The 12,208-nt window shown below is 38.7% G+C and overlaps 1 protein-coding gene across 3 annotated transcripts in view; it reads right to left on the bottom strand.

Moving 5' to 3' along the window:
* Fchsd2 (FCH and double SH3 domains 2) overlaps positions 1–12,208 on the bottom strand; it is a 222,199-nt gene that overhangs the window by 185,834 nt on the left and 24,157 nt on the right. For all 3 annotated transcript variants that reach the window (XM_017803071.2, XM_017803070.2, XM_008852729.3), the window contains exon 3: positions 1,721–1,766. In XM_017803071.2, the coding sequence (XP_017658560.1) occupies positions 1,721–1,766 (46 nt within the window). The remainder of the gene's footprint in view (positions 1–1,720; positions 1,767–12,208) is intronic.

The following is a 12,208-nucleotide window of genomic DNA, read 5'->3' as shown; positions in this document are numbered from 1 at the left end:
AGTATTTGACCACTCCTTGACCCTCAGATACGGGTGGGAAAAACAGCTGTTGAAACTAATTGAGTTCTTCTGTATAAAAAGGCAGAGCTAAAATAAACTGGGGCTGCAGTCTCTACTGACAGTCCTCCCAAGTATCTTTTCTGTCTCTTGTTTTTTCTTTCAATCCTCACTCCCCCTTTCAGGTACTGTCCGTCTTGGCCAGCTGGCACCGGCACGAGAGCTGTAAGACATTTGTCAAGGAGAGCTGCATACAGGGGCCTGGTACCAGCCCAAGAGAGAGATGTACATTTCAGGCAACAAAGCTGGAGGGAAGGGGATATAAAGATGATTAAGATGTTCTGTATGAAATACACAAAAATTCAATTAAAAAAATATGGGGGAGGAGCATTTTAGAATGCTATCACTCAGAAAGTAATCTTGATTATCACTTGGATGGTCTTAGAATCACCTAAGAGATGGTGAGGCTAACATCTGGATGTTAGGACATTTCTAGAAATGATTAACTCAGGGATGAAGACTGCTCATGTTATGTGGATGTCACAGTCTCATGGGTTGGGGGCTCAGATAGTATAAAATGGAGGAGGGGAGCCAGGTGAGCACCAGCATTCCCCCTTTTCAGCTTCTTGGTCTGCCACAATGTGAAGCACTCTACTCTGTCACACCCTCCCAGCCATAATGGACTAAACTCTGAAACTATGAGCCAAAGTCAATCTTTCCTCCTCTAAGTTGTCTATTTCAGGTATTTTTGGTCACAACAAAAGGCTAACTGATACATTGTTCAAAAATTTCCGAATTACATTGAATTAGTCCTTGTAGGGGGCAGAGGGGTGATGCTTATCTCATTGTTTTGAAACGGGCTTACTATGTAACCCTGTGCATAAGCATATATGTAGACTCAGAGGTTGACATCAGGTACCTTCCTCAATTGCTCTCTATCTTATATATCAAGGCAAGGTCACCTGAATCCTGAGCTCAAAGAGCTAGCCACCTTTATCCAAGGACCCCTCATCTTTGCCTCCAGAGTGCTGGGATTACAGTTGGGTTATCATGCCTACCCCACCACATTTACAGGGATTCTGAAGATCCAAACGCTTGTCCTCACCCTTACAAAGCATTTTATCCACTGAGTCATCTTCCTAGCTCGTGAAAATGTTTTTGAACATGGAAGAATATTCATTCTTAAAGATCCACAAATGACATAACAGCATAATTTTTCTTGTAATATTTAGCCATCAGAGCATAAATAGGGACTTAATTAAAATTAAAGACAGAAATTCTTAAATTTCCCTAAAAACAGCTCCATAATGTCCATTGAAAGCATACCACTCTATTAACAGGACTGTCATGATAACTAAACACCTGATTAGATAAATATGAAAACTAACTTTTCACAACCTTCAGAGAATGGGGCATGTAAAGGAAAGAATACTTTTGTGAAATGTATCCATTTTAAGTCATACCTATAAATACTTTGTAAACTGTAATTAATATTTTCTTGAAGATTCACTAACTTCTTTATAAGAAGATGAGCTATAAAGATATATTATAAAATAACTAAGCCTTACTTGAAGATTTAAATGGAAAAAAAAAAGAAATCAAAGGAAGATAGAATTGAGAAGAGAACACATGAGGATTCTCAGGTTCTCCTTGACAGACATTTCTGGCCTCAAGCCAAGAAGAGAGGCAGACTTGGAACAGGAACCTCCAGCTCCACTCTTACCTGTGCATACTCTCTTTCAATAGCAGCCTTCTTCTGACTGAATGTCCTAAAAATACAAACAAACAATCATTATCAAAATTATAACCTAAAAACTTCATGCAAATATATTAACACACTGTCAACTACTGGCTGGTACGATGTGTGGGGGAGAAAGAATTTTCTTCCTCTTTATGAGCTAAGAATACAGGAAACTGCTACCGACATGGTCTCTGCAGTTAGACAATCTACATTCAGAGTCCAGCCATACCATTTGCTGCACAACCTTAGACAAGTCACATGAATTTTTCTGTTGTACTTTCACCTTCATAAAATGGGATAACAGTACTCACTTCAGAGGGATTCTGTAACTTTAGGTATTTGAAAACTATAAAGTGCTTAAAAATAGTATCTAGCATACAATAAATCCTACATAAATGTTAGCTACAATTACAAGAATAGCTATTACGTGTTATGTAAAAATGTGGGCTGGTGAGATTGCCACCAAGCCTGATGACCTTAGTTTGGTCTCTGGCACTGATATGGTAGAGGGATAGAACCAACTCCTAAAAGTTGTCCTCTAACCTCCACATGAATGCCATGACACTCATGGGCCCACACACATACACATGAATGAATGAATGAATGAATGAATGAATAAATCAATCAAATAAATAAACAATACAATACAATACAATATAATGTTTACCCACTCTAACAATCAGCATAGTTCAAGGAACTAAAAAAAATTTTTGATCACCTGCTCCTCAATAAGAAAAATCAACAAATCATTTCCTTTATTCCAGTTTTTCACAGGAGTTACAGTACAAAGCACAAGGTCACTAAAAGCTGTAACATACTTTCTATATATCTATTATTTCAGAATTTATTGTTCATATTCTTCGTATTTTAACACTTATGGCTGGGCACAACAGTATATGCCTACATCCCAACTACTCAGGAGGCTGAGGCTGAGGCAGGAGAACTGCTTGAGCCCATATGTTCAGGATTTGCCTAGGCAACATAGCAATATCCCTGTCTCTTAAATAAGAGTAAGTAGAAAGGGGGAGGACCACTAGGACAAGACAAAAGACAAGAAGCCAAAATTATCATTTGAAATTTAATCAAGTTAAGCAATATGACTGTTGATTTAAAAATTCAACTACTCGGGCCAGGTGTGGTGGCACACGCCTGTAGTCCCAGCACTTGGGAGGCAGAGGCAGGAGGATCTCTGTGAGTTCAAGGCTACCCTGGTCTCCATAGTGAATCCAGGATAGCTGGGGCTACAGGAAGACCCTGTCTCAAAAAAGACAGGAAAAAAAAAATTTCAACTACTCAATATCTTTCATTTTTTAGTGAATAAGTAGTTATTAACGTTAAAAATAACAAAAGGAAAAACTCTCACTTTAAACATTAAGATTCACTAATATTAACAATACTTTAAAGGGCAAATAATTCCTATGAATTTGAGGATAGACTACATAGTGAGTCCCAGGCCAGCCTGGGCTATAGAATAACACTGTCTTTAAAAAAATCAAATGGCCAATAATAATATAAACAAGATTCTATGCAATGAATATTCTAGGGCAAGGGAAATGGCTCAGTTGGTGAAGTACTTGCTATGCTAGTAATGAACTGAGTTCAGAGCCCCTGAACCCATCTAACAGCTGGATGCAACAGCACACAAGCCACTTGTAATCCCAGTATGCCCCAACTGGGAAACAGGAGGCAAAGATAGGAAAATCACCAAAAGTTTGTGGGCCAGCTAGCCTGGCATACACAGCAGTGACCAAGAGAGATGCTGTCTCAAACAAGGTATAAAGGAAGGACCAACACGTGAAGTTCTTTGACAAGTGACTTGGCATATGTGCACCCACAGTATCACATACACAGACTGACTGACTGACTAATCTCCAGTGCATTCAAAAGCTAAGCAACAGGATTAAGAACTGTCGTATGAAATGTACAAAAGCTGAATAAAAAAAAAATTTTAAAGTTAAGCAACAGGGAAAGATTCTAGGAAGATGGTCTATGAAGAATCTCCAGGAATCTGTCACCAACCTAGACAGCAATGGCACTGGCAGAGGCAATCTCATGTAACCATTTTGAAACCATGGAGTCAATAGAGGGCATGTGACTTCCAGGGCAGGCTTGGATAATAAACATTCAGTTTTAAATCTTAGCACAGTAGGAGCCACCAACCTCAAACCCTAAGACTTTGGCAGGCAGCCATGTGTATGTTCCTGAAGCAGCTTATAAATGGCAACCAGAGCCAGGATGAGCAAAAATGAACCCTGTTGAGCTCTGATCACAGAATGATGCTTCTGATCATAGAAGTCCAGACAAAGAAGGGCCAACCATTGTTGCTGACCTCCCGCACACTGGTATGAGTTCCTCTTCCTCTGGCCGAAGAGACTTCCAGAGAATTTAAAAGACTGGTGGGTTTTCTTTCTTCATTCCTCTTTTTCCCCTGTTGGGAGCTAGACATTAAAGGAGAACACATTCAGAGCAACTGTTGGGGCTAGAGAAATGGGTTTGTGTTTAAGAGCACTGGCTGCTCTTGCAGAGGACCAGGGTTTGATTCCCAGCATCCACATGGTGGCTAACAACTGTCTGTAACCCCAGATCCAGGGGATCTGATGCCTTCTTGTGGCCTCCGTGGGCAGTGTACACATGTGGTGCACTTACATACACGCAAGCAAAACATTTATACACAAAAAAAATTTTTTTTAGTAAAAGTGACTGTATATACAGGAAGAATCAGGAAGTCACTGAACATGACCAGGAGAAGGTACAGATTCAGAAAAGACTTAAAGACCTTATGTTAACATCACAGGCTAATCCTAGGCACAGACAGCTCTGACAATCAATCAATCTAGACAGGAACTCTGGAGAAGAAGGAAAATCTGATTTGTAGAATTACCACATTATTACATCCAAATGCTCAGTTTTCTACAAAATCACCAGTCTTACAAAAATACAGAGTAGTATGACCCAATAAGGGGAAAAATATAAATAAACACAAATTAGATCTGATAGATCTACTAGACAAAGACTTTAAAACTGTAGCCTTAAAGATGCTCAACAAATTAAAAGATTACATGGAAAAAGTAAATTAAATGTGATCAAAGTAAAACATCAAATGCAGGGAAAAATGAGAAATTTACAGCTAGAAATGTTTGCATTACAAAAGAAGAAAGAGAGGCAGACATGATGGCATACACCTTTAATCCCAACATTCAGAAGGCAGAGGCAAGTGCATCTCTATGAGTTTGAAGCCAGGTTGGTTTACATAGTGAGTTCTGCCAGGACTAAATAGTGAGACCCTGTCTCTAAATATATAGAGAGATAGATATAGATAGATATAGATATATAGATATAGATATAGACAGACAGATCATTATATATTATCTACCTACCTACCTACCTATGAATGAAAGAGCCAGGCATGATAGCACATTCCAGTAATCCTTGCACTTAGAAGTCTGATGTGGAAACAAAACTGAAAGTTCAAGGCCAGTCTGGGTTATATACAAAGAACATGCCCCTTCTCCAACACACCTATTCAAAAGTAAAAAGCATGTTGGCCGGGCATGGTGGCACACGCCTTTAATCCCAGCACTCGGGAGGCAGAGGCAGACAGATCTTGTGAGTTCAAGGCCAGCCTGGTCTACATAGTGAGTTCCAGGACAGCTGGGGCTACAGGGAGACCCTGTCTCAAAAAGACAAAAAAAAAAAAAAAAAAAAAAAAAAAAAAACCAAAAAAAAAAAAAAAAAAAAAAAAAAAAAAAAGAGACCTAGAAAAAAGAACAAACTGTTGGGAAGATGGCTCAATCAATAAAGTGTTTACCATACAAGCATGAAAACCTTAGTTTAGATCCCCACCACCATGTAAAAGAGCCAGGCACAGTTGTGCACTTGCTTGTGACCCCAACACCAGAGAAACAGAGATAATATTCCTTGGGCTTACTGGAGAGCTAATTAAAATCAGTGAGCCCAACGTTCAGTGAGAGACCCTGTCTCAAAAAAATAATGTGGAAGGACTGGAGAGAGCACTCAGTGGTTAAGAGCACTTGCTGCTCTTGTAGAGCACCCATGTTTGGTTCCCAGCACTCACATGGCAGATCACAACCCTCCATAACTCCAATTTCAGGGAATCTGATGCCCTATTCTGATTTCTATGAATACCACATGTATGTGATATACATACATACATGCAGGCAAAACACTCCTACACTTGAAATACATATAAAATTTTAATTTAAAAAACAGTAATGGAAGCTTTCTTGGGCCATGGGATTATAGGCTTTTGTTTTCTTCTCTTGCTTTTTCTTTCTATAATTTCTGATATTCAATAAGAATTTGCATTAAGTTTGAAGGAAAATAAAGTTATTTTAAAAAATAAGTACACATTCATAAACATAGGAAGACAACTTTTGAGACCATGTTTTTCTAAAACTGAATTAGAAATGATTATGACTAGTGCTACCAGATCTGTTATCTCCCCACTCAGTACAAACACCCAAGCAAAGGAAGCTAACAAAAGTGAACTGTATCATAGTGTCACCATTAAAAACATCTGGAAAATCTGTCAATAGGTTTTATAAGAAGTAGGAATTTTTCCAAAGGGCCAGTGGCCCCTTGGGTCATGGCCCTCTTTCACCCTTTAAACTGCTTCATTTTAGTCGATAATAAACTATCTCTACACTAAAGAAAAGGTAGTGTTTTTCATATTCTACAAAAGAGAAAGCAAATATTTAAATTATGTGTTACCCTTTTAAGCTTAAATATAACTCAAGCTAATAAGGACAACTTGAGCCAGGTGGGATGTGCCAAGCCTGACAACCTGAATTCACTTCCCAGAACCCATATGGTGGAAGGATAGACTTGCACAAGTTATCCTCTCACCTCCACACTCACACCATGGTACAGTGTACGTACACACACACACACACACACACACACACACACACACAAATAAATACATGTTTAAACATTGTTTAAGGAGAGTCATGTGAAGTCTGAGCATAAAGAAACTATGTCTATTATTCTGAAATTGCACATCAACTAATTTAAATATTCCATGGTATTTTTAGTTGTTGTTAGCTACATGTCTACCAACTAGCTTTCTCTTCCAAAGAAAGAAAACAACTAACAGTATAACTATAACAGAAATTAAAATAACAAATATTTGGAAATTTATTCAATATAGTTCACCAGATGTAAAAAGAACATAGGGGGGAAAACCCACTGTAGGTATACCTTGGGCCTACGTATCCAACTTTTGTTAAGTGAAAATCCCGTAACATAATTAATCAACCTGAAGTAACAAGCCAGTGGCATTTAGTGCATTCACAGTGCTGTACAATCACCTCTCTCTGATTTCAAAATTATTCATCACCCTAGAACATGTTGTACCTATTCTTTCCTCTTTCATCCCCTGGTAACCACTAATGTAATTTTCTGTTTCCACAAATTTGCTTATTCTGGATAATCATTTGAAAGGAATAAGACAAAATGAGATCTTTGTATCCAGCTTCTTTCAGTTATCTTACTTTTTTAAAATTATGTGTATGTGCGTATAGGTACACATGCACATGCATGTGTCCCTGTGGAGGTCAAAGGACAACCTCAGGGGTTATTCTCAGGAAGTCCATCTACATACTTAGGTTTTTTTGGGTTTTGTTTATTTGGTTTTTTGGAACTGTGTTTATTATTCTGAAATTGCACACAACTAATTTAAATATTCCATGGTATTTTTAGTTGTTGTTAGTTACATGTCTTCCTCACTAACCTTAATCATTTCTTAGCTTTTCATCTAAAGTGAAACACATGCAACTTTTCTTTTAACTGGCTAATTTCAATATTGTTGTGTCTCAGGGAATAGGGGTCCCAAGGAAAAGAAGACTGTCCTGGCATCAGCTGGTCAGTAGAGCAATCAAAATACAACATGTATTAATTCTTCACTTTATGTGGGTATAGTTCATGGTACCCCCAATATTAAGATTAAAGATCAACAATTACAGAGCATGATATACAACTAATTTAAAAGTGTAAAATATTTCAAGAATTACCAAATTGTGACTGAGCATATTGGTGCACGCCTTTAATTCCAGCAGTTGGGAGGCAGAGGCAGGCAGATCTCTGTGAGTTCGAGGCCAGCATGGTCTATGTAGTGAGTTCCCGGGTAGCTTGTGACGACGGGGAGGGACTAACTTAAAAAGAAAAAAAAAAAAAAAACTTACCAAAATGTGACCTGGGTGGGGATATAAAGTGAACACAAGCCACTGGAAAAAAAAAATGGCACCAGCAGATTTATTCAAAGCAGGCTGCCACAAACTATTAATTTACTTTTTACCTTATTATATCTTATTTTAATTTTTGAAATGGAATCTCGCTATGCTTGCCCAGGTTGGTCTTGAACGCCAAGACTCAGACTACCCCAAAGTAAATGGGACTACAGGCATGCAGTACCACGTCTAGCCTCAAATATTCAGTCTGTAAATTCTTTTTTAATGCAGTGCTCTGAAGCACAAGAAAATGAGGCCCATCTACATAAAGGATAAGACATGAACCTTGCTTTCAAAGGATTCACTAATGGAAGGTTAAACAGATGCTGCCAAGACCCACAAGCACTACAGTCACAGGAGGAGAAGCAGGAAGTACTTGTTTCTTACGAAGTAGAGTCCCTTGAGCAAGTTCATTTTCCTGACTATGCTTCAGTTCACTATCAATACACCAAGAAGATAAAGCAGCGTAGTGGCTCATGACTGTCTACAATCACAGCACTGCGGAGACTAAGGCAGTAGTATTTTGAGTTCAAAGCTAGTCTGAGCTACATAGTGAGTTCTGGGTCAGTCTAGACTATGAAAAGAAACCCTGCCTAAACAAACAGAGAAAGAGAGACATTCACAGAAAGAGAAATTGATTACCTCATAGAATTATAAAGATTAAACAAGTACATACTTTTAAAGCACTTGGAACAAAGAGCACATATAAATGCTATGAATTATGTTATTAAATAACTGAAAATGTCATATTCCACAGTTTATGTTATGAAGTTTAATCTAGTTTTAACACTGTGACTAACTGAATATGCAAAGCACACACACACACACACACACACACACACACACAAAACTAAGTACTACAGTCTTTTTAAGAGATTTTATTTTTATTTATGTGTCTATACGTGCCACGTGTGCATGTATGAGTGCCTGTAGAGGCCAGAAGAAAGCACTGAATTCCCTGGAGTTGGAATTACAGGCAACTGTGAGCGGCCCAACATGAGTGCTGGGAATTGAATTCAGGTCCTTTGGACAAGTAGGAAGCACTTTTAACCACTGAGCCATCTCTCTAGTCTCCTAAGTACTAGCCTTAAATGATAAGAGAGAAACCATATCTTCCTCTTCTTAGAAACCAGTCAAAAGTAACAGAAAATTAAAAAAAAAAACAAAAACACCCAAATATATCAATGTAAAGTCAAGCATGTGGTTCAGGCTTCCATCCCAGCACCAGGAGGCTGAGGAAAAGCATTGCCACAAGTCTGAGGTCAACTTGGGCTACATCTACAGACTGTCTTAAAAAATGAAACATAAGAGCCAGGCGTGGTAGCTCATGCCTTTAATCCCAGCACTCAGGAGGCAGAGAAAGGTGGATTTTTTTTTGAGACTGAGGCCAGCCTGGTCTACAGTTAAGTTCCAGGTCAGCTGGGGGTACAGGGAGACCCTGTCTCAAAAAAGTCAGAAAGAAAGGAAGGGAGGGAAGCAGAGATCTCCAATGAAACCAGAAGATACATGACATCTAAATGTCTGCCAGAAGGAAAGACAACCTGGATAACAAAGGAAAGATAAGACATGAGGCTTCAAGCCTCAAATGGAGACGGGCTAATTTCTTCACAGCAGTTTCTTGGGTATAAAACTTAAATCAACACTTGAAACTACAACAGGGCTATGGGCTGTAGAGGGCACTTCTCTATTCATATTTTGAAGAAGTAAAAGAGACAGAACTAAATTAGAAATCACATCAACAAGCCTTTTTGGCAGCAAGTGGACTGCTGGTGTAGCAAAAAGACAGTTAAAGCCTGGACTGCCGGCGGGCATGTCTCACACAGTCGGAGGTGAAATCAAACTTTTTGAGAGAGAGAAAGAAACAGAGTCTATATGTGCATAAGGCTGGCCTGGAACTCACTATGTACTCCAGGCTGGCCTTGAAATCACAATCCTTATAACAGCCTCCCAAACACTAGGATGCATCATGTCCAGCTGAAATAAAAAACTTTTTCAAACTCATACATGCAGACCTGCTCATAAAGAAAATGACTATAAACTTGGAAAGCAGTTGCTACAGTGGACTAGCAACATCTGGTATCCTAAAAAGTGCTATGGGAGAAAAACAGCCTCATTCAAAAAGGAACAACCAAAAATGAGGAAGGAACATAAATAGGACATTTTAAAGAAGGGGGAAAAAGCAGAAGAAAAATATGCTCACTGCCTTGGTATGGTGGTGCACAGCACACCTGTAATCCCAACACTCAGGCAGCAGAGGCAGAAAGCTTCAAACCTAGGCTGCGGAGAGACCGCATCTCAAAACAAAACTAAAAATAACAACAGTGAGCATGATGACACATATCTTTTAAAATCTCAGCATGTCTTTAATCCCAGAGGCAGACAGGTAGATTTCTGTGAGTTCCAGGCCAGTCAGGGCTTCACAACGAGACCTTGTCTCAAATAAAACATAGCCAAGGAATATTCATGAGAGAAATGCTGCCATGGAGAAAACAGAATATGTCATCAAATATTTCAAATGATTTTTCAAAATTAGTGATACAAATACTACTTCCAAACAGAATTATAGAATGTCAAACCACAAGAGAACAGCAGTGAAATCTCTCTTTTGCTTAGTTTGGGTAAGAGTTTCTCTATTTGCCCCTGCCTTCTTCCTGCCCTTAAGGGGAAGCTCCAGTCATCCACCATTTTGGGCTTCTCAAATGCAGCCTTCAACATGCTAAGGAAGTTTCCTTCTATTCTCAGTCTTAGTGGGGTGTACAGCATGTTCTTTGCATGCAGGAAAGCCTAGGTTCAGGTCTTAGCATGTATGCAAACATACCCATGTAGGGTAAGCTTCAATAGGAAAGGTATAATTTTTACTTTTTTTCAAAAAATTTAGATGTGTGTGTTTGTGTGAATGTATTCATGGGCAGTAATCCCCCTCTAGTACCCTTGGAGCCTAGAAGAGGGTGTCAGATCCCTGGAGCTGGAGTTACATACAGATGGTTGTAAGCTCCCCACATGCATGCTGGGAACAGAACTCTAGTCCTTTGCAAGAACAGTTAAGTGTCCTTAACGGTTGAGCAATCTTAACTTTTTTTTTCTTTTTTTAGACACAGTCTTATTCTCTAATTCAAACTAGCCTAGAACTCACTGTGTAGCCCAATCCTCCTGCATCTGACACCTGAGGACTGCATGCCTCGTCTCCTGAATCTTTTTATTACTCAAGAGTGATAGGTTATGTCAAAACCCTTTTTTCAGTCTCTACCAAAATATTTGAGTTTTTCTCTTTGTTTTATTAATGTAGCAATTTTGTCAATTGGTTTTCTTAGTCTGAACCACCTTTGTATTTATGGGATAAGCCTCACTTGTTCAGAGTCCTTGTCCTTTTAATGTGTTTCGGGGGTTAGATTACTGGTACAGTGTTTTGTTAAGAATTTCTGTGTCTATATTCATAAGGGATATGTCTATATTTTCTTCTGATACTTTAGTTAGACTTTAGTATCAGGATAACGGCTTCATAGAACATGTTAGGAAGTATTCCTTCTTTTCATTTTTCAGAAAAGTTTGAATACGATTGGTGTTCACTCTTCATTAAATAATAGAATTCACCTTAGACCTGTTGGCTAAGAGTTCTTTGTTGGGATATTTTTTTGGATACTGATTCAGCCTCCTCATTTGTTCACAGGGCTGTTGAGAATTTCTATTTCTTCTGTTGTGATCTGTGTGCTTCTAGGAATTTAGCCATTACACCTAAACCATCTAACATATTGGAGAACACTACTCTTAGGATTCATTTACAGTCCTACAAATTCTTGTCAGGCAAGAATTATCTGATTTTAGTTATCCAAATCTCTCTTTTGCTTAGTTTGGATAAGAGTTTCTCTATTTGATCATTTTTTTTAATTTTATTATTTTTATTTTATGTGTATGAGTGTATTTCTTGCATGTATGTGAGTGCACCCATGCCGTGCAATGCTGCGGAGGTCAGAAGAGGGCTTCGGATTCCCCTGGAACTAGAGTTAAAGACGGTTCGTAGCCACCATGGGGGTACTGGGAATTGAACCCAGGTCTTCTGCAAGAGCAGTCAGTGCACTTAACCACTGAGCTATCTCTCCAGCCCCAATAATCTTTTTTAAAATAAATATATTCTATTATTTTTGTTTCATGTGTATGTGTGTATTGCCTGCATGTAGGTAAGTGCACCCATGTTGTGTAATGCCCGAGGAGGACACAAGAGACT

Source organism: Nannospalax galili, unplaced genomic scaffold (assembly GCF_000622305.1).
Source record: "Nannospalax galili isolate Female #2095 unplaced genomic scaffold, S.galili_v1.0 scaffold686, whole genome shotgun sequence".
In the NCBI taxonomy this organism is placed as follows: Eukaryota; Metazoa; Chordata; class Mammalia; order Rodentia; family Spalacidae; genus Nannospalax; species Nannospalax galili.
The sequence above is the reverse complement of the archived record's forward strand: the minus strand, read 5'-3'. Positions and strand labels throughout refer to the sequence as shown.